The following is a 27960-nucleotide window of genomic DNA, read 5'->3' on the forward strand; positions in this document are numbered from 1 at the left end:
ATATATATATATATATATATATATATATATATATATATATATGTATGTGTGTGTATATATAAATAGGTGCTATAGAAAAAGGACTAACAATAAAAGTGCATTTGGTTCCCTTCTAAGTTTCAAATATCTTATGGTGTGTTCTATCCAACAGGATAATTCCTGATTGGTTCTAGCACCAAGATGACCTAAAAAACGGTTACAGTTGCGTTGGCCCTGAAGTTGCCAGAAGCTTCTGTAGCTTCTGAAGGATTCTGGGTTCTTTATAGACTATGACGCCATTGGAATTACACCACTGGTCAATTCCCGATGTGGGCACTTCTGCTGAAATGTTGTATCGTATCTGCAAGAAGAAGAAATAATGGTTACACATGATGCATAGATAGTGGAAGCTGGGAGAAGGTAGTCGTTGGTGGAGTGACCTTTTCAGGCCCTCCTGAGTCCGCTGGATATAGTTGAAGGATCTACAGATCTCTAATGGCTGCAGAAGAAAAAACATAGATGGGAATGTGAACTGAAGATAAAAATGAAAAAATATCCTGTGGTAAGTAGCTTGCTTACCAACTACATGATTCCGGGTTCAGTCCCACTGCATGGCAACTTGGGCAAGTGTCTTCTACTATAGCCTCGGGCCAACCAAAGCTTTGTGAGTGGATTTGGTAGACGGAAACTGAAAGAAGCCCGTCATATATATGTATATATATATATGTGTGTGTGTGTGTGTTTGTGCTCCTAGCATTACTTGACAACCAATGCTGGTGTGTTTATGCCCCCGTCATTTAGCGGTTTGGCAAAAGAGACCGATAGAATAATGACTAGGCTTACAAAGAATAAGTTCCGGGTTGATTTGCTCGACTAAAGGCGGTGCTCCAGCATGGCCGCAGTCAAATGACTGAAACAAGTAAAAGAGTAACATAATGAACTCTACTTAAGGTACTTATGGACCAGACAGGGGTCTAGCTATGGGGGGGGGAGTCATCCCAAATTCTTATACAGATCTCACTACTCTACATTTCCATTGAATCCCCAAACAAATGATTTGTACTCCACCTTTCGTTCAAAATATTGTTCCCTGTCCAATGAGTCATACATATGTTAACTTCTGTAGATTTGCTGCACTGGAAACCTGGAGTCTTAATGGAATCCACTTATCATATTCTTTCAACAGTTTTGGGGTTAAAAACCTAAAGGTTGTTAAAAAAATATATAGGCACATAATTGGCTGTGTGGTAAGTAGCTTGCTTACCAACCACATGGTTCTGGGTTCAGTCCCACTGTGTGGCACCTTGGGCAAGTGTCTTCTACTATAGCCTCGGGCTGACCAAAGCCTTGTGAGTGGATTTGGTAGATGGAAACTGAAAGAAGCCCGTCGTATATATATGTGTGTGTGTGTGTGCGTGTGTGTGTGTGTGTGTGTGTGTGTGTGTGTGTGTGTGTGTGTGTGTGTGTGTGTGTGTTTGTCCCTCCAACATCGCTTGACAACTGATGCTGGTGTGTTTACGTCCCCCATAACTTAGTGGTTCGGCAATAGAGACTGATTGAATAAGTACTAGGCTAACAAAGAATAAGTCCTGGGGTCGATTTGTTTGACTAAAGGTGGTGCTCCAGCATGGCTGCAGTCAAATGACTGAAACAAATAAAAGAATAAAAGAATAACTTTTACCTGATGAAGGTCGGGATCTCGTTTCAAATCTGTCACACAATCCTTGTAGCTTGCAATTCCACCACCCATTGCCATGAGAATGGCATGAAGACCACAGGTATCCCAGTGGTAAGTACTACCTTTAGTCACAAGGTAAGCATCAACTTTGTCGTCCAATACACACAAGGCCTTATATCCAGCACCAGCAGCATAACACAAACTAAACATTTCTTTAAGCTTTTCCTGAATACGTTGGTCTTCACTCGAACTAGTGACAATAACATTGTTCCCTGATTCTTTAGAATCTTCCTTATCACTAAAGAAATGGACTTTGGTGTCTCCATAGCAAATTCCCCAGATGTAACGGCTTTTCCACCTAAGTAAAATAGAAAAATAAAAAAGTGCATAAACAAAAACCAATTTAAAACAGAAAAGAGCACCAGGACCATTGGTGGGGCTTGAACCAGATATTCAGGGCTTGCCAAGCGAGCACATTACACGCTATACAACAGAGTTACTCCTTTCTCTCAAATACCAACTTGAGATAGAAAAGAGCAAGATATCTATTGTGCAGGTAGATGACTACCTTGTATGCTTTCAATGAAGCTACTGTCAATTTCTTATTTCTTTATTGCCAACAAGGGGCTAAACATAGAGGGGACAAACAAGGACAGACAAAGGGATTAAGTCGATTACATCGATCCCAGTGCGTAACTGGTACTTAATTTATTGACCCCAAAAGGATGAAAGGCAAAGTCGACCTCAGCGGAATTTGAACTCAGAACGTAACGGCAGACGAAATACCGCTAAGCCTTTCGCCCGATGTGCTAACGATTCTGCCAGCTCACCGCCTTATCTGTCAATTTCTGCCAAATCCATTCACCAGACTTTGGTCAACCTGGGGCTATAGAGGAAGACACTTGCCCAAGGTGCTGTGCAGAGGGACTGAACTCAAGACCACACTGTCTAGAAGCAAACTATTTAACCACACAGCCATATCTGTGCTTGTTTTATTATAAAATGATTATTAATGTAACTTAAAATATAGAGTGGTGGACTGACAGAAGCAATGAAATGACAGTAAAAACGCCTTGTATACCTTGAGGTTCTAAGTTCAAACACCACCAAGGTCAACTTTGTCTTCCATCCTTCTTGGGGTCAATAAATTAAGTACCAGCTGAGTACTGTTGTTGTTTGTTCCTTCTCGAACCATACCTGGTTCATAAGGGCCAGTTTCCCATTTCATTAGAGTATAGGCTCCCCACCTGGATGGGACGCCAGTTTGTCGCAGGTGAGCTGCTAGATGCAGGAGGAAAGAGTGAGAGAAAGTTGCAGCGAAAGAGTCAGAAGTTCGCCATTACCTTCTGCCGGAGCCGTGTGGAGCCTAGGTGTTTTACTCATAAACACACATATTGCCCGGTCTGAGATTCGAACCCGTGATCCCGTGACCACAAATCCACCTACTTGCTAACCCTCCCTCCCTCTCAAAATCAGTTAAGCAATGGAGTCCAAAAAAGGAGCATCTGATATCATGGCCTCACCAATCGTTTCACTACCACTATGGGAATCTGACAAGAAAGAACAATCACCTACCCATCGTCTTCCTGGTGATGGAATGGCTGGTAAGCGACACCAATAATTGGCAGACCGGTTTGTACATCATAGACTCCAATCAACACAGAGACACATTGCAGTCCTTCGGAAATAACGTTATGTTCATCTGCTTTACTTTCAGCTGCTTGGATATATTGGGCAGTGGAATCTATGGGAAATAAAAAGAATACAGATTGAAAGAAGCATCACAAATGGTTTAAGATTTCCTATTTAGACCTCTCATACCTTTACATCACATCATATTGTGTTGAACAAATGGATATCATCATCATTGCCGTCATCATCATCGCCATCATCACATTATCATCATCATTGTTGTCATCATCGTCATCATGTTAATCATCATCATCATTATCATCGTTATCATCATCATCATTGTCGTTGTCGAAATTTAACATACATGTTTTGTGCTGGCATGGGTTGGACAGTTCAACAGGGCGTGACAAGCCAGAGAACTGCATCCAGCTCTCATGTCAGCTTTGGCATGGTTTTTTAAAGCTGGATGCCCTCCCTAATGCCAATCACTTTACAGAGTGTACTGGGTGCTTTTTATTTGGCACCAGCGTCAGTGAGGTCACCAAGTAACTTGCAATGCAGGACCCCTCAACTGAGGGGTAGTAGTAGTATTAAAGAGTGGGGGGCAGCTTTTTGCCGGGTGAAGGAAAGTTGAAGTATGACAAAGGAACAGAAACAAGTGTCTTGCAGTGGAAGAGATAAATGGTGACCCCTGCTGGAAAAGGAGAGAAGATAATGGTGAAGAGGTGCCATCAGGGTGTAATTCTTGAGTTACAGGAAGGTGAACACAAGTGACGTGATCCAGAGGAGTGGAAGAGTGAATGAATAGATAAGTTTGTGAAAATGGCCAAAGGTGCTAATTTCAGGCACACTTAACAATTAAAATCGTTAAGGTTCATGACTCAAGCTGGCTAGAAATAACAGCTAAATCCCTCTCGTCTCACCCTAACCTTCATATAAAGGGAAGGTGACATGAGAATTCAGAATAATATAGGACTGGATAAAGTGACCTTTAAACAAAGAAGCGAAATGGTCTTGGCACGAATGACTTTGATCACAGGTCTGCTCAATCAAGGCTTTGACTTGGAGCCAAAGCAACACCAACAAATGTTAGAGAAATAAGTTGTTTAACCCCAGGTAATCTCCACAACAGTTGACCTCCATCAGTAACTTGCAGTTGTTGATGGTGTTTAGCTCTGGCCTAGTTGAAACCTAAAAAAGCAATTTGTTTTGAACCAAGACAGCTCTGATTCAGCAGATCCTGCAGATAAAAGATGCCTTCCAGTCATGATCATCCACCCTGCATCCAACATTTTCCAGACGCTATTCTTCTGAGAGTTATGGCCCTTCACAATTCCCTCCCTTGCTATTTTTTTGTTGTTGTTGTTTTCTTTGTGCAGCAAATTTACAGAAAGTTTTGTATAAACAACTGCACAGAACTCTTTATGAAGTCTTTAAGTTGGAGAATTTGCTACATAAAATAGACTACAGACACTGCAATAGACTCCATGCCAAAGTAGCACTATGTATACGTGGTCTGATCAATGACAGACAAAGGTGAGCAGAGAATCTGCACCAAGAGTAAGTACCAAGCTGAAGAAAAGAAATTATCACATAAAGCACAACAGACCACGATCGTGGCCCAGATAGATGCATTTAATTTATGGACGTTTGTTGAGGTCTAATGTCACTTAAACACTCCGATACCTCCCAGAATGCAAGAGGACTAATAGTTCAACTAATGACTTTTCAGATGATGTAAAACTTGCAACCATTATATGCTAAGAAGATATTTTAACTATTTTTCGTGCGGGTGACACGTAAAAGCACCCACTACACTCTCTGAGTGGTTGGCGTTAGGAAGGGCATCCAGCTGTAGAAACTCTGCCAAATTAGATTGGAGCCTGGTGTTGCCATCCGGTTTCACCAGTCCTCAGTCATATCGTCCAACCCATGCTAGCATGGAAAGCGGACATTAAACGATGATGATGATGATGATGATGATGATGTGAGCATGGTAGTCTCATTTTCATTAAAATGTGCTCAGTAATCCATGCTATGTAAGTGCAAATCCCAGCGCTTTATGGGTGAAGTATTGAGGTGGATTCATTCAGTTAAAAAATGATGATGATATATATGATAGCTTGGGTCTTAGTTTTAGAATAAGTATGCTGTGACCCAGTGTGTTATGGGTCTGGCACAGGAAAGGCAAATAATGGTAAAGTAATGCCACAAGAAACCAATGCAACCCATGCATAAAATGGTGACACTTCACATACACCAAGACACACACAAACATATATGTCTTTTTATTCTTTCATCTGTTTCAGTCATTTGACTGCGGCCATGCTGGAGCACTGCCTTTAGTTGAACAAATCGATCCTAGGACTTATCCTTTGTAGGTCTAGTACTTATTCTATCGGTCTCTTTTGCCGAACCACTAAGTTACGACAACGTAAACATACCAACATCAGTTGTCAAGTGATGATGGGGGAACAAGCACAAACACACACACACATACATATATATATATATATGATGAGCTTCTTTCGGTTTCCGTCTACCAAATCCACTCACAAGGCTTTGGTCGGCCCGAGGCTATAGTAGAAGACACTTGCCGAAGGTGCCATGCAGTGGGACCGAACCTGGGACCATATGGTTGGTAAACAAGCTACTTACCACACAGCCACTCCTGCACCTACACACACACACACACACACACACACGTATATCATTAATTAGTATGCTCTGTAGTGAGAGAGACAAGGTTTAGTAAGAATTACTACTAGATTATGTTTCTATGAAGTTAAGACAGATTATATATATATATATATATATGAAATTAGTAATCTCTATAGTAAGACAGACTAGGATTAGTAAGAATCACAATTTTATAATAATGCATTAATGAATTTATGGAACCAAAATAGGACAGGTTTTCTGAGCAAACAGTATTATTATCTCCCCTTCCAACATCAAGAGATTAACACGTTATAGTATCATTAATATATTAGTTTATAAGTTACTATATTTAACTGTGAAACATTTAAAACCTACCTATGGCAATGTTTATGTCTAACACTGGTACAAGGCTAGAAATTTTGGATGAGGGTAATCTCAACAAAATACAGGATAGTTACTACTGCTGGATCAGCTTTTGGGGTTAAACAATAACATATATACATATATATATATGTATGTATGTATATGTGTGTGTGTGTGTGTGTGTATATATATCATCATCATCATCATCATCATCATCATCATCGTTTAACGTCTGCTTTCCATGCTAGCATGGGTTGGACGATTTGACTGAGGACTGGTGAACCAGATGGCTACACCAGGCTCCAATCTGATTTGGCAGAGTTTCTACAGCTGGATGCCCTTCCTAATGCCAACCACTCAGAGAGTGTAGTGGGTGCTTTTACGTGCCACCGGCATGAAGGCCAGTCAGGCGGTACTGGCAACGGCCATGCTCAAAATGGTGTATTTTATGTGCCAGCCAGTCGAGGGGCACTGGCAACAATCTCGCTCGAAAATCCTTACACATGTCACGGGCACAAGTGCCAGAAAGACGACGCTGGGCACAGGTGCCATCCCGATTTCGCATTCGCTTGCCCCAATAAGTCTTCGCAAGCTGAGTTTCATGTCCAATGAAGGAGACGATGTTGGCATTGGTGCCAGTCGTCGACTTTAGTTCGATTTCGATTTCCCTTGCCTGCATATAAATCGATCCTACACATTAGTCAGCCTCTAAAATTCTGAGGTATAATAAAGAAGATAGTAATGAAATTATTGTGTACAGTGCTCAGGTGCACTACAACTCATCAAAGATGCAGGTATAGTACACAGAATTATGTACAAAAGTCAGGAAAGTGAACAGTGTAATTTGGTTGATGGAAACTGTGTGGAAGCATGTTCTATATGTGTGTGCTCGTGTCTTTGTTCACCACCACCACCACCAAACCACAACAACAACAACAACCAATTGATTCAGCAAAAGTTATCTGGAAAGTCTGCAAACAAAGTAAGCATGTCCCTTAGTGGTTCATGATCTGTGCATCTCTGATCATGAGCGGGTGTAGTGGGGGCACATGATAGCCATGGGTTGAGAGCAATTCTTTGGGGTATGAATAGTTCACTTCTGGAAATATGGTTGTTTCATTCAACATCCTTAAACAACCTTATTCAGGGACCTTTTGAGTGGAATGAGACACTCAACCTGATGTAAAGAGCAAGAAAAACTATTACCTGAGCTATGAAATATTTCTTATCCTAGACTGTGAGTTTTGGTTCAATAAGAAGCATATTTTCAAGCACAATACCAATTCCATGAGACAACAGGACATCATAATAACCCTTTCTACTATAAGCACAAGGCCTAAAATTGTGGGGGAGGGGATAGTCTATTACATCGACCCCAGTGCTCAACTGGTACTTAATTTATTGACACTGAAAGGGTGATATGCAAAGTCAACCTCGGCAGAATTTGAACTCAGAAGGTAAGGGCAGACGAAATACCGCTAAGCATTTCGCCAGGTGTGCTAACGATTCTGCCATCTCACCACCTTCACAGGACATAATGCTTTCTGCGAAAGGCACAAGGCTTGGAGGGGACTAGTCGATTACATTGACTCCAAAGTTTCACTGGTATTTAATTTATCGACCCTGGAATGATGAAAGGCACAGCTGACCCCAGCAGAATTTGAGCTCAGAACTTGAAGGCGGATGAAATGCTGCTAATCATTTTGCCTTGCATGTTAACAACTCTGCCAGCTCACTGCCTTAATAATAATAATAATAATAATAATAATAATAATAATAATAATAATAATAATAATGTTACGGTAATGGTGAGCTGGCAGAAACATGAGCATGCTGGGTGAAATGCTTAGTGGTATTTCGTCTGTCTTTACATTCTGTGTTCAAATTCCGCTCAGGTTGACTTTTCCTGTCATCCTTTTGGGGTCGGAAAATTAAGTGCCATTTGCGTACTGGGGTCGAACTATTCAACTGGCCTCCTCCCCCAAAATTTCGGGCCTTGTGCTTAGAGTAGAAAAAGATAATAATGTTGCCATGTATATGTTTTGTCTTGGTGTAAAAGATGGGCTACAGCAAATATTCTGCTCAATGACACAGATTTTCTTGTCAGTTGTCTGACCTTAACTAGTTGAGCATGTCCCTTAGTGGTTGACGACATGTGCATCTCTGATCATGAGCAGGAGTAGTGGGGGGAGCATCATAGCCATGTGATGAGGACAATTCTTTGGGGTATGAATAGTTCACCTCTGGAAATATGATTGTTTTATCCAACACCCTTAAACAACCCTTATTCAGGGACCTTTTGAGTGGGATGAGACACTGAACCTGAAGAAAATTTTAACTGGGTCCCACCTGCAAGGTCATGCACTGTTTATCTTGATTTGAGATCACTCTGTCATGCACATATGGTTATGATGCATGTGCCTGGTGTACCCTTATCAGATGAGTAATCATGATGGCTATACTGGGCTTCGTATATTTGTACTCCAATGTTACTTTGATACCATGCACTGTTCTCTTACTCAATAATAATAATAATAATAATAATAATAAATACCCAGATGCAATACAAAGCAGTGGCTCTCATGACTTTTGATCTTAACTGATGTTTTGTCTTGGTATAAAAGATAGGCTATACAGCAAATATTCTGCTCATAAGCGCAGATTTGCTTGTCAGTTGCTTGACTTTAACCAGTTGACCATGTCCCTTAACTTATCTCTGAAAATGTTTGAAAAACTGAGCAAGTATAAGGACCTGGAGATCGAAATTAGAAAAATATGGCACCATAAAACAGTACCAAATATTATTGGGCGATTGGAATGATATGAAATGGAACAAACATGTATGTAGAGCAAATCTCTGACAGCCCTAATTACAAAAGATCATCTATGAGTACCTCACATATTCTATGTAAATTCCTCTCCATCTAAATATAACCTTACTCATTTCAGGTTTCTTTTTTTTTTCCTCTCACAGATATCAGAGGTGACCCACATTAGTTTGACCTCTAACCTTTGACTTGTCATTGAGATACACACACCACTATACCACAATAAGGACTGGATTTTGTGATGGATTCAATTTTTGATGTCTCCACATCAAATTTTCAATTGCTTCGTCAAACTTTAATGCAGCCAAACATAAAACCTAAAAACTAAGAAAACAATTTTCCACATTCCAAGGGGAAATTATTCAAGCGTTACCAATTGGGTCAATCCAGATTCGAACTTTGTCCAGTTCAATTTCATCAAGCACTTGATCCAGGAGAGGATTATTTGCACTTTCTGGCTGGGAACTGATAGCTTGTGCCAAAAGACGGGCTGCTTCGTGGTTTCCATGAAGGACTTGGCCTAAAAAAGAGAGAGTAGCAGAAATAATAATAATAACAACAGCAATAATAATAATAATAATAATAATAATAATAATAATAATAATCCTTTCTACTAAAAGTACAAGGCCTGAAATTTTGGGGGAGGGGACTAATCGATTACATCAAACCAGTGCATAACTGGTACTTAATTTATTGACCTTGAAAGGATGAAAGGCAAAGCTGACCTTGGCAGAATTTGAACTCAGAACATAGCGACAGACAAATTACCACTAAACATTTCACACGATGTGCTAGTGATTTTGCCAGCTTGCTGTTTTAATAATAATAATAATAATAAATATTCTGCTCAATACCAGAGATTTGCTTGTCAGTTGCTTGGCCTTAACCAGTTGGGCATGTCCCTCGGTGGTTGACAATATGTGTCTCTCTGATTACGAGCAGAAGTAATGGGGGGAGCATCATAGCCATGTGTTGAGAGCAATTCTTTGCAGTTTGAATAATTCACCTTTGGAATCACGAGAGCTTCATTCGACATCCTTAAACAACCCTTATTCAGGGACCTTTTGAGTGGGATGGGCTACTCGAGCTGAAGAAAATTCTAACTGTGCCCTATCTGCAAGGTCATGTGCTGTTTATCTTGATATGAGATCACCATGTCGCGCACACATGGTTGTGATGCATGTGCTTGGTGTACCCTTATCAGACGGGTAGTCATGATGGGTATATTGGGCCTCATATATTTGTACCCCCGTGTCACTTTGATTTCAAGTGCTACTTTCTCACTTATAATAATAATAATAATAATAATAATATTGATTGGAAGTGTTATCATGTACATTGTTTTGTCTTGGTATAAAAGATGGGCTACAACAAATATTCAGCTCAATACCACAGATTTGCTTGTCAGTTGTTTGACCGTAACCAGTTGAGCATGTCCCTTGGTGGCTGACGATATGTGCATCTCTGATCACGAGCAGAAGTAGTGGGGGGGAGCATCATAGCCATGTGTTGAGAGGAATTCTTTGGGGTTTGGATAATTCACCTTTGGAAACATGGGTGTTTTGCTCAACATCCTTAAACAAACCTTATTCAGGGACCTTTTGAGTGGAATGGGCTACTCGACCTGAAGAAAATTCTAACTGGGCTACACCTGCAAGGTCATGCACTGTTTATTTTGATATGAGGTCACCATGTCACTGTTTATTTTGATATGAGGTCACCATGTCACGCACATATGGTTGTGATGCATGTGCCTGGTGTACCCCTATCAGACGGGTAGTCATGATGGGTGTATTGGGCTTCATATATTTGTACCCCAGTGTCACTTTGATTGCAAGTGCTACTTTCTCACTTATAATAATCCATTCTACCACAGGTACAAGGCCTGACATTTGGGGGAAGGGGACTTGTTGATTACATCAACCCCAGTGCTCAGTTGGTACTTATGTTATTGACCCTGAAAAGAGGAAAGACAAAGCTGATTATTTCTACATTAAGGTGGCTAGTAATGTCTTTATCAACAAAGCCATAGGTGCCAATTATGAAGGCATGGCTCAGTGGCTAAGAAATTTACTTAGCAATCATGAGTTCATGGGTTTAATCTCAAAGTTTATGAGTAACTTTATGATGAGGGAAACTGAGGGGAAGCCTGATGGATGGACAGTACCTCTATTTTGTTGAGTATTTCATTAAGGGTCCAAGTATCTTGAAAGGTATGTTACATATATTGGTTATAATAAATGATTTGACAGAAATCCATGGTAAGGGCTTCTTTCAGTTTATATATACCAAATCCATTTACAAGGCTTTGTTCAACCTAGGGCTACAGTAGAAGACACTTGTTTAAGGTGCCATACAGTAGGACTGAACCTAAAACCATGTGGTTGGGAAGCAAACTTCTTAACCATAAAACCACACCTGTGTGAATAAGTCAATAAACAACCAGTGTGAAGACCTGCCTCTTGCCATCTCAAATCCCCGTCTTCAACCTGTTTCTATAAATTAACCCTCATCACAACACTGTGTGTCTGCTGCCATATTTCACTTACCTAGCAATTCCACATTTTTCTCTTGGTCTGGCTCGATAGTCACACAGATCGTTTCACCCAGGGCATTTGTAAATTTATTGCTTTCCTCACCATACAGGTTCTTACCAAGTCCAGGGAACTAGAGAGAAATATATATATTGAGATATTACATTGATCACAGCATGGTTCAAACAAACAATAAGTAGATTCAACAAGTAAAAGAACTGGTGCTGTGAGCCACGTAAAAAACATTGATGGTGCCACATAAAAAACACTCATGCTGGCTCCATGTAAAAAGGCCCAATGCTGGTGCTACATAAAAAGCACCCAGTACACTCTCTAAAGTGGTTGGCATTAGGAAAGGCATCCAACCATAGAAACCATGCCAAAATAGATAATTAGAGCCTGGTGTAGCTCTCCAGCCTTGCCAGCTCCTGTCAAACCATCCAACGATGCCGGCATGGAAAATGGATGCTAAATAATAATAATAGCTTTCTAATAGATGTATCAATACCAGCAGATGACAACGTTTCCCTAAAAGAAATGGAGAAACTTTCAAAATACAAAGACCTGGAAATAGAGATAACTCGAATGTGGAATCTAAAAACAGAAACAATTCCTATCGTAGTAGGTGCCTTAGGTATAATAAAAAAATATTCAGACAAATACATAACAAAAACACCAGGACTTATAAATATATATAACATGCAGAAAAGTGCACTACTGGGCACTGCACACATCCTATGCAAAACACTTTCAATACAGTAACCATAAGAGCACCACAGCAAACCACTGCACATACCCAAGGCACACAGAGCTGCGCTCGGTAGTGAAGTGAAAGCACGTTATAAAAATAAAACTACTGAACAACAATAATAATAATGAGGAGGAGTGTTGAGTCAAATTTTTTACCTTTGGGAAGAGGTGGTCCATATTAGTCTAGTATGGGAGGCCCTAGCAGGGGTTTATACTCTAGCCTATCTTTCAGGGTCATTGAGGCATGTAAGCCACCACAGCACATCAAGAACTGAACTTTGTGGTGGTTTCATCCTTTTGGAATCAATAAAAAAGGATCAATCCAGGGAAGTGGATTTGTAGAACTGTAAGAATGCTTGTGATATATAATCTAGCTCTTTAGATTCTGAGTTCAAATCCTATCGTGACCTATTTGGGTGCCCTTGATGGACTTCACACTATGGCAAGCTTTTGGGCCAGCTCTCTATAACAATACCAGTAATTACATATAGATACAAACACACTCTACAATACCTTACCATCATTTATCTTACAGGTGTTCAAACATTCGATTCTACAGAGTGGCAACTAGGGATAGAGTCATTTTCTATAACCTTGGGTCAACACAGGCCTCTGAGTGCAACCAAGTAGATGGAAACTATGCAGAAGCCCAGAGAATGGATTGTCCATGTAATTAAATGGTCCAGCCTTGTTAAACTGTCTCATGCTCATTCCACTTCAGGATTACATTAAAATCACATATATGTGTGTATGTGGAATATTCAGCTACTTAACACACTCCTTCAGTGAACTTGATCAAACAAGTGATAACTATTGAGGATAAATTGTTAGCGCTGCCTTGACTGGCTTCCATGCCAGTGGCATGTAAAAAGCACCAACTGATCGTGGCCATTGCCAGCCTCCTCTGGCCCCTGTGCCGGTGGCATGTAAAAAGCACCACTACACTTACGGAGTGGTTGGCGTTAGGAAGGGCATCCAGCTGTAGAAACACTGCCAGATCAGACTGGAGCCTGGTGCAGCCTCCTGGCTTCCCAGACCCCAGTTGAACCATCCAACCCATGCCAGTATGGAAAGTGGACGTTAAATGATGATGATGATGATGAGGATAATGATGATGATCCTACCTTTTGATCCAGATCATAGCGAACAGTCTCCTGAATCAAGACATCTGCCAGTGTTTTGAAGTCTTGAACAAATCTTACATTTTTCTGGTTACCAGTTTTTTCTTCGACCAATAAATGTAGCAGGGCATCTTCGGAACGGATAATCATGGCAATGTTTGATCCTTTCTTGGCTGCACGTATCATTGCAAGCGTTAACTCTGATATCTTCATTTCTTTAATAAAAAGAAAAGGAGTAAAAAAAGAAAAACAGAGAAGAAAAATTAGTCCTAAAAAGATTATGTTTGCAAAAAAGAAAGAAAAAAAAGAGGACAGGATGATGGCAGAACAACATTGATGAAAGATGTATTGAACTTAAGTCAAACCACCATTACCACGCACCATCAAGGTCTGTGAACCGTGCCATTCTGCTTTGGGACATAATGTCAACATTAAAAAAAAAGAAAGAATAATAAAAGAGTAAAAAGAAAACAAGCAAAGAGCATTGTGATCAATCATAATTTCAGAATCTTAAAAAACCAGACAATAACTTCTCGGAGTCATAAGGGAGCCTCTATGTGGTTGCTTAACTTAAGAGAAATAGCAGCCAAATCTCTCTCAAAGCAGACATATCCTACAACCTTAAAGAAAAGGTGAGATACATTGGATAAAGGTGTCCTAGGTACATTATTAATGACATGAAAGAAATGACCACAACTGGAACATCTTTGATCATAGGTCTATTCTATTCATACTGACCAGCAGCTAAACAAATTCTTTGAATGAAGACTAGTTTTTGGAAGTTGTTCAAACCAGGAGGAACCATTATTAAAAATATTTTCTTTGTGTTTTATTTCTTGTTTATTAGAGCATACAATCCATTATTTAAAATATCTTCTGTTGAAGAATGGCATTTTTTTAAACATAGAATTGCCAAAATTTACTTAGAACAGCATAAGTAGTAGAGTGACAGACAAAAATATCTTGTGGTATTTAGCTGCATATCTTTATCAGGGGTAGATTAATATCCATAGATATACTAAGCACTTAAACGCATTTGGTACCCCCATATATACGTAATGCAAAATATAAACAATAATAAGTGGTATTTAAAAAGCACCATTCGAGTGTGGGTCATAGCCAATGCCGCCTAACTGGCTCCTGTGCCAATGGTACATAAAAAGCACCATTCAAGTATGGTCGATGCCAGTACCGCCTGACTGGCCCTTGTGCTGGTGGCATGTAAAAAGTACCCACTATACTCTCGGAGTGGTTGGCATTAGGAAAGGCATCCAGCTGTAGAAACCTTGCCAGATCAGATTGAAGCCTGGTGCAACCTCCTGGTTTGCCAGTCCTCAGTCAAACTGTCCAACCCATGCCAGCATGGAAAGTGGATGTTACATGACGATGACGACGAATAAACAATAAAATAAATTTTTATTTTTCAAAATGAAACAAAACAGGAGTGGTTGTGTGGCAAGAAGCTTGCTTCCCAACCACAGTTCCAAGTTCAGTCCCACTGTGTGGCACCTTGGGCAAGTGTCTTCTACTATAGTCTCAGGCCGACCAAAGCCTTCTGAGTGGATTTGGTAGATGGAAACTGAAAGAAGCCCGTCATATATATATATGTGTGTGTGTGTGCATGTATATTTGTGTGTGTGTGTGTGTGTTTGTTCCCCACCATCACTTGACAACCGGTGTTGGTGTGTTTATGTCCCCATAACTTAGCAGTTCAGCAAAAGAGACCAATAGAATAAGTACTGGGGGTGATTTGCTCGATTAAAGGCGGTGCCCCAGCATGGCCACAGTCAAATGACTGAAACAGGTAAAAGAATAAACCTGACAGTAAGATGGAAAATAATGTTTCTTTTTGTATATTTCCACTTTATTATTTATATTTGAAAAGTCTTCTCCGACTTCTTTTAATTGCTAAGTCTTTGATCAGATCCATGAACTTTGAAATTATATTTCCAATTATATAAACCACTTTGAATATTATTTTACCAAGTTTAAAGTGATTTCTTTTGTACCATAAACTATTTACCATTTTTGTGGTGCCCCTCCACTTCCCCTGATGTCCTAAGCATGTGCCCATTTTGCTTAATGGTTAATCCAGTGTTGATCTTTATGTTCTGACTTTCAATACCCTTGGGTGTTACTTTGCTTTCGCACTTCCAATTTTGATACAGTAAGTACCAGGCAAGTACTAGGTTTGACCTCATCATCATCATCATTCAACATCCACTTTTCCATGCTGGCATGGGTTAGAAGGAATTTGTTGGGGCAGATTTTTTGTAGCGGGATGCCCTTCCTGTCACCAACCCTCACCTATTTCTAGGTAAGGTGACATTTCCTCATAGCCAGACTTGTTTTTCACAAAAACTGGAAACAGACAGAATCACATGTATGAAGTGATAGTTATTTACAACCATACACACACACACACATCTGTGGTTTGGGCCTAGATACACAGTGACTGAATAAAATATGGGCGGGGATGCTCATGTCTGAAATGTCATTAACTAGGACTGCTGGACTACAATGTGCATTGTAACTGTGTCACATTGCACACAGTACTGCATTTAAGTTTTATTTTCCCTGGGAAAATCACAACACCCCTAAAACCCCAGTATTTCCCCCAGTTCCCTCTTGATATCCCCCTACCCAGCAACCATCATCATCATCATTGTCGTCGTTTAATGTCCACTTTCCATGGGTTGGACGGTTTGACTGAGGACTGACAAGCCAGAAGGCTGTACCAGGTTCCAATCTGATCTGGCAAAGTTTCTACAGGTGGATGCCCTTCCTAACACCAACTACTCTGAGAGTGTAGTGGGTGCTTTTTACATGCCAGTCAGGCAGTACTGGCATCGGCCACGACAATGACTTCACTTGACTCAACAGGTCTTCACAAGCACAGTTTATTGTCCAATGATTGAAGGGTACTCTTAAATGGGCCGGTTATGCTGCACTGACATAGGCCACAGTTATGGTCTCACTTGGCTTGCCGGGTCTTCTCAAGCACAGCATATCTCCAAATGTCTTGGTCACTTGTCATTGGCCTCCGTGAAGCCCAACGTTTGAAGGTTGTGCTTCACCACCTCATCCCAGGTTTCCCTGGGTCTACCTCTCCCACAGGTTCCCTCTACTGCTAGGGTATGACACTTTTTCACACAGCTGTTCTCATCCATATGCAACACATGACCATACCAGCACAATAAGGGGCTACAGCTCTTACACCTTTGTTTACCTGAAACCTTGGAATAGAGAGAAAGAAAAAAGGGTAGGGTACAGATTGAGATAACAAACTACTGCACACAAATTAAATTCTGTCACATCTTTTCTCTTTTATTCATTTCAGTCACTGGGCTGTGGCCATGCTGGGACATCACCTTCAAAGGTTTAGTTGAACAATTTGACCTCACTATTTACTCTTTTAAGTTTGGTACTTATTCTATCAGTCTCTATTCTGAAACCACTAAGTTACAAGGATATAAACAAACCAACATACACACACATATCATCATCATCGTTTAACGTCTGCTTTAGATGCTAGCATGGGTTGGATGATTTGACTGAGGACTGGTGAAACTAGATGGCTACACCAGGCTCCAATCTGATCTGGCAGAGTTTCTACAGCTGGATGTCCTTCCTAACGCCAACCACTCCGAGAGTGTAGTGGGTGCTTTTACGTGCCACCGGCACGAAGGCCAGTCAGGAGGTATATATATTTATATGTACATATGTGTGTGTGCGTGTATGTGTACAACAGGATTCTAGAGTTTCCATCAATCAAATTCCCTTGCAAGGCATTGGTTGGTCCAGGTCATCAGTAGAAGGTATTTGGCCAAGGTGTTGTGCAGTGGGGTTTTTTTAAAAAAGGTGTTTGCAAAATGCGTTTCAGTGAAAAGACGTACTGAGCGAGAAAAGGTCGAGACCCATCAACTTAGAGATGCTTTTGGTGTCTGCTGGATTACTTCTGGCTCCCTGACATATTTTAGCATTAGAGGGTCGGAGTGGCAAAGGTGGGAGAAAAACAATCCAGTTCTGAGGAATATTTTCTAGGGAATAAATATAACCCCTTGTCTACTTATGAATTAACTGTTTTATCTGGTGATTGTACCACGTAAAAAGCACCCAGTACACTCTGAAAAAAGATTGGCATTAGGAAGGGCTTGCAGTTGTAGAAACCATGCCAAAATGGACAATGGAAGCCAGTGTTGTTCCTGGCCTTGCCAACTCCTGTCAAACCATCCAACCCATGCCAGCATGGAAAATGGTTGTATGATGATGATGATGATGATGATTTTAATGGAAAGTGATATCTTTGTTCTTTTTAATCCCTTCCTTCCCCATGGAGCATAGACCATCGACATTGTTCTACTGTTCTCAACTCAGGGCCATCTTTATGAATAGCATAAAAATTTCACAGAAATAAATTTCGATGTTTGTCAAGCAACCCATGGTGCTCATGTTGAGTGCATACGACCTTAAAATAAACTTTAAACCTTCCCCTATCAAGAAATATGGAGAATGTGTTTGTGTCTCTTACTGTTTGTTTTAAAAATAAATTTAAAATCTGCTCTTTCTTTTTGAATAACCCTGTATATCCTTTACGGGTAGCGTTTTTGAATATTTTATTATGCTGGCTACAGCCTGAAGATACCAATTATCAATACCAGTTTTTTGGGTTACACTGAGCTGTGCCGATATAATGTAGGATAAATATAGTAATAATAATAATAATAATAATCCATGAATGGAATCTATAAATATTTTAATGCATCACTACACGTTTCCACAAATTCAGTGTTTCTTACGATGATAGTCTGTATTTCCCGGGATGATTACTGTACAGTCCTTAGTATCCATGGACACCAGATGGATGTCTTGTCTTGGCATCATGTGATGGCTGTAAATGAACATCACCATCTAGTTTTGGGAAATATAATGTTTCTTAGAAGCAGGTGAAGAGTACCAGGCTGCAGAAAATAGGACAATAGGAAGAATACCAGGCTGCAGAAAATTGCTCAATAAATTCCATTTGACCCATGCAAGTATGGAAAAGTGAGCGTTAAATGATGATGATGAATAAATTCTTTCTCTAAAACAATTTTTGTTTCATTTAATGTCTTAAATAGCAGAATTGTTTGTTAAAATATATGTATGGGTTCGGGATTTTTGAAAAAAATCATACAAAGGTTTTGTAACTATTTTGGAAGCCACCAACCTAAAAGACCATGATGGTAGAGTAGAGTGTTTCTAAGGCGGAAAGCTGACAGAAACGTTAGCACGGTGGGTGAAATGCTTAGCGGTATTTCGTCTGTCTTTATGTTCTGATTTCAAATTCCGCCGAGGTTGACTTTGTCTTTCATCCTTTCAGGGTTGATAAATTAAGTACCAGTTGCGTACTGGGATCGATCTAATTGACTGGTTCCCTCCCCCAAAATTTCAGGCCTTGTGCCTAGAGTAGAAAAGAAAACAAAAAAGAGTAGAGTGTTTCTGTTATTGACACACATGCAGTCTTAACCAAGGCGTTTTTTTTTAATTCTGACCTAGTGCATCTCAAACTACATCATCTAATGTTGCCTTTTTAAAGATATCATCATCATCATCATTGTTTAACGTCCGCCTTCCATGCTAGCATGGGTTGGACGATTTGACTGAGGACTGGCGAACCAGATGGCTACACCAGGCTCCAATCCGATCTGGCAATGTTTCTACAGCTGGATGCCCTTCCTAACGCCAACCACTCCGAGTGTAGTGGGTGCTTTAGGATGTAATTTGAGGAAGATTTAACTGCTATATCTAGTAGGTTGGGTGACCACATAAAGACCTCATGTACTAAACTGAGGAACAACTATTTTCTAACCAGTGCTGATCAAAAGTATTTCAGCACGATAAAACCATCTTTAACACTTTGGCATTCACATTACTCTGCCAAATGTAACACTTATTGATTCACATTGTTTTGAATTAATCAAGTATTATTTTGTAGCTTTGAGATTTTGATGATGTGATTGTGTATTTTTAGCATGATGTTGTAGGATAGGTGTAAGAAGCCAAATCTGGTTTGTTTGAACAAAAACCAGGAAGAATATTTAGGCCAGATATGGTTGGTTTAACTGCCAAAAGGATTAATTCAGACATGGGGTAGCTAGGACTACATTACTGAATATATCATTCCTTTTTAAAGGAATACTAGATGGTGTGTATAGCTGTTTGTAAGTGTTGTAATAAACAGTAATGGTTCTAAGGCTGTACCTTGCAGCAGTCCCCTATAGATTTCTTCCTTACTTTGTTATGAGTTTATGCTTGGTTTAAACAGCCAGGGCTTGGTACCTTTAATCTTTAATCAATGTTGTATTATCTTTATCTTGGATTGATGTGCAGTTCACAGAGCAACCATGTTACCATGAACAGGTGACACTTGTGGATAATTAAATAAGATAAACCAAGTGCGAATTCTTGTAGACTTAAACTGTCAGTTTGGTTCACACCATCATTCTTCCCTGGTTACCTTTAGCAGAGTTTACTCTCTTTTAAAGAATTCAGGCAACATTTCCTGTTCCTTGATAACTTATATTCAACATCAACTCCAATTTCTTTCACTTCTCAGCTGTTTACTCTCACTAATTGTCAATACCCAAGACCATGTTGTTGGGAAGCAAGTTTTTTAACCCCACACAGCCATGACTGCATTGTTTTTAAATATTCAAACCTTAGTTATTTTAAAGGACATTTGAGTATAGCAAATGCATCAACCCCAGTGCTTATTATTTTTTAAGTGTGATACTTATTCTATCAGTCTCTTTTGCTGAACTGTTAAGTTACGGGGACATAAACAAACCAACACCAATTGTCAAGCAGACACACACACACACACATACACATATATACATCATCATCGTTTAACGTCCGCTTTCCATGCTAGCATGGGTTGGACGGTTTGACTGAGGACTGGTGAAACCGGATGGCTAGGCATCTTTCAGTTTCCATCAACCAAATCTACTCACAAGGCTTTGGTGTTTGGTTGTCCTGAAGCTATAGTAGAAGACACTTGCCCAAAGTGCCATGCAGTGGGACTGAACCCAGAACTATGTGGTTGGGAAGCAAACTTCTTGCTACACAGCCATGCCTGCACCTATGGATGGGAGTAGCTGAAAAGAAGAAGAGATAATAGTGATAGGGTGCCTGAGCAAACCCTAAAGTGACAAACAGGTGAGCATAGGAGAGGGTGGGGACAGGGGTAGTTTCAAAAGAGTGTGGGGGGAGAGCGACATGGTTGGAGATGGAAGTAGAGAAGAATGTATTAAGCGATGAACAAAGGTGGAGGAGGTGTAGCTGATAGTGTAGGAGTGGTGAGGAGGGTGATGTAAAGGTACATAAGGGTAGTTATAAAGAGTGAGGTGAGATGGTAGATATGAGAGGGGTCAAGAATGATAGCAGATAAGACGAAAACATGGCAGAGAAGAGGGAGAGATAACTGAAGGTATAGAAAGGTGATTGATGAAAATAGGGTGGGAACGAATGATGATAAGAATAAGGGGTGGAAGAGTTAGAGGAGGGTGGCAAGGGGGTAACTGGTAGCACAAACAGAGAATGAATGAGGGCAATGTAATATGTGCTGGTTCTACTCTCAAGTGATTGGAGCTGAGTAATGCTGTAGTCTTTGCATGTCCACTGCATTTGGGGTCAGCATCTCACTGCCAAGGAGCATTGCTGTTCATACACAAGTATCATACAATCTGCCTTTTACTCTGAGCGAGAGATATTTTGCAGCCAACAGCAGTTGTATCTCTCTGTACTTTCTCTATCTTATCTTTATTCTGGTAACTATACTTTCAGAACATCCTCCTCCACTGTTAGTTAGGTCATCTAGGTAACAGAAACTGTCTATGACCTCTAGGCGGCCTCAAGTGCAATTGAGAAAATCTATTTCCTGTGTGTCGTTAGTGCTTAGTGTTCCTGTACATCTTCCACAAACAAACACTACTTTCTCTGTTAACTTTCTTGTTATCTCACTGCACTTTTTGTGCATCCATTGCTTACACTGGGTACACCATATGGTATTTCTGCCTATACCTTTCCTGTATTGAGCTAGGCTATTTACCAGAAGTAGAGTTCTGTCTGTTTTCTTGCTTACTAGAACTCTGGCCTTAGCTAAGGCAACTTTAAGACCCTTTCATTCTAGTTTTGCTTCCACACCTGGAATATCCTTTCTAATTCTATTACAGATTTTGTTTTGAGAATGAGATAACCAGCATATGGTGGTTCTCAAGGGCAGCCACTCTTACATTCCTCTGTTACAGCTTTGGAGGACAGTGATGAATAGACTGTCACTAGGGACTGAGAAATGATCCCTAGTGAACTCCTACATGTACCTTAAATTAGTCGTACTCATGGCTCAGTGGTTAGAGCATCGAGCTTACGCTCGTGAGGTTGTGAGTTCGATTCCCGGACCAGGCTGTGTGTTGTGTTCTTGAGCAAGACAATTTCATGTTGCTCCAGTTAACTCAGCTGTAGAAATGAGTTGCGACATCACTGGTGCCAAGCTGTATCGGCCCCTTTGCCTTTCCCTTGGATAACACCAGTGGTGTGGAGAGGGGAGGCTGCTATGCGTGGGCAACAGCTAGTCTTCTATAAACAACCTTGCCCAGACTTGTGCCTCGGAGGGTAACTTTCTAGGTGCAATCCCATGGGGTCTCCTCACTCACAGTCAACTTTCACCTTACTGTCAACACCCCTGTACATAGTTTGTATGGTTTTCACAAGTCATTCTTCCATCCCCTGCTTTCACAGAAACTGCCACATCACAGAGTTCTGAGACTGTTGAAGGCTTTTTCCAGACCAATGAACGCCAAGTACAAAGGTTTGCTTTTAGCTAAATACTTCTCCTGCACAAAACCAAACTGCATCACATCTAGTCTACTGCTGTTCTTAATTAATTGGGCTATAACTCTCTTTGTAACTTTCCTGATGTGGTCCATCAATTTGATTCCTTTATCATTAAAGCTATGTGGACATGGAACATATCTACTGTTAGAGTAGAGAAAACTTAAGAAATCTAAAAATGGCTTCTGGGTGGGAATATTTAGTCTTTGGTTGGTCAATTCAGATTACATGAGTGCTGCAGTTAGTGACAATACTTTTTTTCATTAAGTTCCTTGTGGTAGTCAGACAGGATACTGGCATCAGTAAGTTGACATTTTGAAGATGTGATATTTCAGTGACAACAGTTATGTGAAGAAGTTATATATTAAATTGTGTGACAAGTCATTGTAGGTCATAGTTATAATGGGCAGAATAGGCAATAATTTTATTATGGATGGCAGGGATTGTATCATCTTGCAACTATGTGTGAGTTAGTTAGGCCTAGGGTGGTATTTCTGAGTTATCAGTGGCTCATGGCTTGAAGTTCAATAATGGAGTGTATTTCTGGTGACAATAGGATATGTTGCTTTTCAAACTGATGGATACAGTGAGCTGCTGGAGTATATATAGTTTCTCATGGAAGCAGTGTTGGCAAATACAAAATCCATGTGAATAAGGAGAGGCCCTGTCAAGGATGCTCTATATGATGTTGGGGAAGTCGTTTCTTTGATCCTAGAATCTCCAGAAGAAGTGGACAGGGAGGTGAAGTTTTCTCCTTTCCCTACAACTGAAGGAGTGCATGTGATGCATAAATCTTCCCTTGAAAACATTGACTGTTATACTCATGTAATGACTTGTGATGCCATTGGATAACATGAGGGTTGCTCTATATGTCATGCCCTCTGAGGGGCACTTCTCAGTGTGCAGTAAATGAAATTTTAGGTAGTTTCAGATTGGAGTGTGGGGTGAAATGTTATAAGTGATATTATCTAAGCATATATGGCTAACTTTGACGTTATGGTAATTAGAGTTTGATATTTCTGGTTTCTTGAGATATGTAGTCGAATAGCTCCAAGTTACATTAATGGAAACATCTAGATTGAATGGAGGTTAAGCTACCTCCAGACAGTAACTCATTATAATGGGGTGTGGCCGTTTCGAAGATCTCTCTACCTAAGATTGAAAAATCAACTGTTAGGCTCTGTGACTAAATTTCTAATTACAGTTGGGTAGTGGCTGAAGTTATGGATATAAACAGTTTCGTCGTTGGAATTTCTTTTGGCGTAGTATGTGTATGTGCGTGTACACACACACACACAAACACACATATATGCGCGTGTGCAGTCTTTCCAAATACTCCGGCTTTTAAAGTTTCACTTCTTCACAATTTCGGTTCATACACCCTAATAAATAAGTCGGGAAGAAAAGTACTACACATACACCCATGTATCGAGGGGTATGTCAGCTCTCTTTTCTGTACTGTATACACTAAATGTCGTGCATTAATACATATTTCACGGCATGGCTTAAATAAACACAGAATGACCTTAATACTACATAATAACGATAGGTATATATCGTTATGACTTTGTTAAAAGCTAATTTACTATGAATCTATTATTCTTTTAGAGGTAATATTTGCACCACTTTCATAATTTATTTCCTCATAAAATAATAGCAACTGTCCATAAATCTAATTTCTTTCTACATCTGCAATTAATACATCTCACTGGAAACAGAAGTGTTTTACCTCTCGATTGTGTGTGTATATAGGTTTAGTGGAACACACACACACATTACATATACATAGTGTAATGTATGAAACTCGGTTATAGCCGCTGTATGTGTGTGGATGTTCGCACGGTGTTTCAACTCTCAATTGTTTGTGGTGTATCTAGGGTAGTAAGTATGTATAAAAATGCGTGAGCGCCCGCGCGCTGGAAATATGAATTTCACACATTCAGATACTTCGATATAGAAATAGAAAACCTATTTTGATTAGTTTAGTTAGATACGTATATTGTACGCACAGACAATATATAAATATTTTTATATAGTATCTGTGAGTAATACAAAAACACTTATTGAATACATAGTGTTTTAGTTCTTAAATTTATGATATCAAATCTCAAAGGACATGACAATGAATTTATATTCGATTAATGAAGAAAGTCATTATTTTTTATTTTCCTAGAGGAAGTATTATATTGGCTTAGGCACCTGTCAAAATGTCAATCTGAACAAGCTTAGAGAACGAAGTCCACTTTCTAAATAATAAAGTATGTTTTCAAAGAAATTAACGACAATTTCATCGCGAAAGAAATATTACTATTAAAAAAAAAAGTATATTAAACCAGTAATTATATGGAAGTTTTCGCAATCATTCGGAAGTGAACTCGGTTTATTAAGCTTGTTGACGTTTGCGGACAAAATCTCAAGTTCTATCTTATATGGCAATATCAACAAAAACAAAACAAAAAATATCGCTTTACCATTCTATCAGTGCATAATCTTGTATTGTAATACGGTTTTAAGAAAAAGACATTTATTACGTTCTGATTGCACATTAAAAAAAAAAATAACGGTTCAAACCTGTTTTCTTTTTTTTTTTCCCCAACAAGTAATTTGTAAAATGCCTTGGAAAGAACTAAGATAGAATTCCAACTGAAAAGAATATAATTTCAATATGTGCAATACGTCATTGTTTTGTGAGGTCTTTCCCAGAATCCATTGCGTTCTAGAGTTGTAGAAGAATCAAAGTAAAATGGCGACTAATGTATATAGTGTTAACTATAGAAAACATAATCGGATAAAATTCTAATAGATATGCTTTTATTTTAGTCATCAGCTTATGTTTTTGTTAGAATATGGATTACTAAATCTGATGACAAAGATATTTTTAGTAAATACGGTGTGGTTATCTCAATACCGGTGAAAATTTAATGAGATCATTCCCCCCCGTTGTTGTGCTTTCTCTTCCTTATGATATTATAACAGTTCCCTCAATTATTATATTTAAATAGTATAAAACAGCTTCCTTTATAATATTTTTTAACCATTATCCTTATTTCATTTGCTTACATTCAGGAATAACTTTCATTCTTAAACAAACAGACGGTTTAATTGAGGTATTTTTAAAACAGGGCTATCGAGCCATCTTGCGACAGCGTCATGTGCAACAAGTTCGGCTTAAACCAACAATAGAAAACAGCCACAGTGTGGTTTGTAGTGGACGATGCCTGGCACACGAAGCCACAGAGGCCTCGTGTTTGATGAGTTTGATGCACGGGCCTACGCCCATTTGGTGCCATCAAGTTTAAAGAAGCACAAGAAACAAAAACACAAATCGAAAAAAAAGCGGATACGTGAAAGAGAGAAATCTAGTTCGTCGACTAAACCATTAGTTGACTATGATGAACTGTCTTCGGATTCCAACCTAGAGTCGCCCATTGATTGTGGACCGGCTTCTGGTCACCCGAGCAGCAGGGTTGCGTCGAACCGGGAACGAGACAAGCGGGGACAATCTCCGGCGACAGCTATCAAGATGTACCTGACTGAGAGAAGTCACAGCAACTCGCCTGCAATGCTGGATAGTAGAAGGAGCCGAAGTAGAAGTCCAACCCCTTATCATCCGCCAACCCGCAAGAAGAGCAAAAAAAGCCGTCGTTACTCGCCGACTGAATCACATCCACAGCTCCACCAAGCACCTCCACCACTACCCCAGTCACGGTCGACTGATCGTGACCGCCTGGACCGACACGACAGAACTTCCTATGTGGAATCAATTTCTTCGCCGAGGAGGTACTGCGAAATTCCGAAGGCCTATGCTGAAGTGTCCCGGCAAGCATACATTGAAACGCCTAGGGCTTATGCGGAAATCCAGTCTCCAGTAAGGCCCGAACCAGGCTACACTCGAAGTCCCCAATATCATTATCGCAGTGAAACTCGCGATCATACTATCGGGGCCCAGTCCTCTAGCCGACGACGGAGCCGCAACAGAAAAGGAAACCACAGTCGAACTTTCTCTCCGGAACCTCCTCCGAGGGCTTACGATGACAATCGTGGTTATACGGATACCCCTAGGGCTTACACAGACACTCCAAGGGCTTACCCGGATCCGCCGAGGGCTTACAACGACAGAACACAGTCTTTCGGTTATCGGAACCAAAGGGGTAATAGCCCCATCTCTCCTGCTCGGAAACGGTACAGATCTCGAACACCTAGTCCACCACATCGAGCCAGGAGAGAAGATACACCGCCAAGGTAAGATTAATTAACTATTTTTTATTTATTAAATTTCTCCCCCCCTCCCTTCTTTCTCACAAACACTACAGTAAAATACATTTTAAACAAGTCATTACATTATATCTACATCTATTTACAGAAACATTTCAAAACATTTACACTGAATTATTTGATAACACACATAAAACCACTGGGTTTTCTTTTTCCCCTTGTTTCTCTCTCTCTCTCTGTTCTCTAATCTCCATTTGTTAGTGATACCGGTTTTGTTTTTCGTCTCAAACATTAACTGATAACATCCAACTTTTAACTCCACTATCTATACTAACAAATACTATCGACTATATTAAACTCTGTGCATACACACACTCATTCCACAAAATAAGCATAATGCGTTTTTAGCCTAGTTCTTGGAAGTACACACACGTATACGGGCATATATGTTTGTGTATGTGTGTATATATATATATATATATGTGTGTGTGTGTGTGTGTATATATATATATATATGTGTGTGTGTGTGTGTGTGTGTATATATATATGTGTGTGTATATATATGTATATATATGTGTGTGTATATATATGTATATATATGTGTGTGTGTGTGTGTGTGTGTGTATATATATGTGTGTGTGTGTATATGTGTATATATATATATATATTAGCCTCAACCATCTGCAATATATGTATTTCACGTCCATCATAACCATTATTATAGCCAAATGTTGAAAAGCTTTAAAATTATAAACAAAACACAAACGAAATAGGTTAATTACTTAATTATCACTCAACACAGTCCTCTCAGTTTTTTTCCTTTTTATGCATAACTAAATATGTGTTGTGTATGATGAATACGAATATATGTCTGTCTCTATTTGAATGTAAGTGTAATTGTATGTGGGTCTAAGTGGGGTTTTTTTTTAATCACCGCGCGCCGCGTATTTTTAATAAAAGCCAGTAAATTACTAGGATATTGAGAAAATAGAAGGGTTCTTAATGCACTTGACTGGTGTGTATATTGTTTCTTTGCTGCAAAGTCTTAATGGGAGCGCCAGTTTCTTAAAACAATATTAATACTTGGTTATATAATGAAACTTTCAAAAAAATTTGCTGCTATGTCGTAACGCAATTAGCGCCTTTAATAATCGTACTGTCGAATGAAAAAAGGTTGGAAATTATATATATACACATATTTGTATGTGTTAATATATATATGTATATAAATAAAAATAAAATAGTGACTGTATAAGTGCATGTTATATAAATGTGTATATACTGTACATATTTATATAAATATATACGCAGATATACAGAAAAAT

At 39.6% G+C, this 27960-nt stretch overlaps 2 protein-coding genes across 11 annotated transcripts in view; one reads left to right on the forward strand and one right to left on the reverse strand.

Annotated features, from left to right (window-relative positions):
• Positions 1-17: 17 nt before the first annotated feature.
• The window catches only part of LOC106872453 (inositol polyphosphate 1-phosphatase), a 46942-nt gene continuing 18999 nt past the window's right edge, over positions 18-27960 (reverse strand). The window contains exons 1-8 of one of the 3 annotated variants that reach the window (XM_052970866.1): positions 24992-25054; positions 18756-18989; positions 13550-13761; positions 11691-11808; positions 9515-9661; positions 3233-3401; positions 1661-2015; positions 19-340 (exon numbers count right to left, since the gene is read on the reverse strand). In XM_052970866.1, coding sequence (XP_052826826.1) covers positions 197-340; positions 1661-2015; positions 3233-3401; positions 9515-9661; positions 11691-11808; positions 13550-13759 — 1143 coding nt within the window. In that variant the 5' untranslated portion in view covers positions 13760-13761; positions 18756-18989; positions 24992-25054 and the 3' untranslated portion in view covers positions 19-196. Of the gene's footprint in view, positions 341-1660; positions 2016-3232; positions 3402-9514; positions 9662-11690; positions 11809-13549; positions 13762-18755; positions 18990-24991; positions 25075-27960 lie in introns of those variants that run through there. The other 2 variants (XM_014919461.2, XM_052970865.1) reach the window with 2 other exon arrangements.
• LOC106872449 (cyclin-dependent kinase 12) overlaps positions 25138-27960 on the forward strand; it is a 150618-nt gene continuing 147795 nt past the window's right edge. For all 8 annotated transcript variants that reach the window (XR_008264937.1, XR_008264936.1, XM_052970862.1 and 5 more), the window contains exon 1: positions 25138-26662. Coding sequence is in view for 6 of the 8 variants with exons in the window: in XM_052970862.1 (XP_052826822.1) it covers positions 25635-26662 (1028 nt within the window). In the remaining 2 variants the exon portion in view is untranslated. The remainder of the gene's footprint in view (positions 26663-27960) is intronic.

The sequence above is a fragment of the Octopus bimaculoides genome, chromosome 9 (assembly GCF_001194135.2).
Source record: "Octopus bimaculoides isolate UCB-OBI-ISO-001 chromosome 9, ASM119413v2, whole genome shotgun sequence".
NCBI classification, from domain to species: Eukaryota; Metazoa; Mollusca; class Cephalopoda; order Octopoda; family Octopodidae; genus Octopus; species Octopus bimaculoides.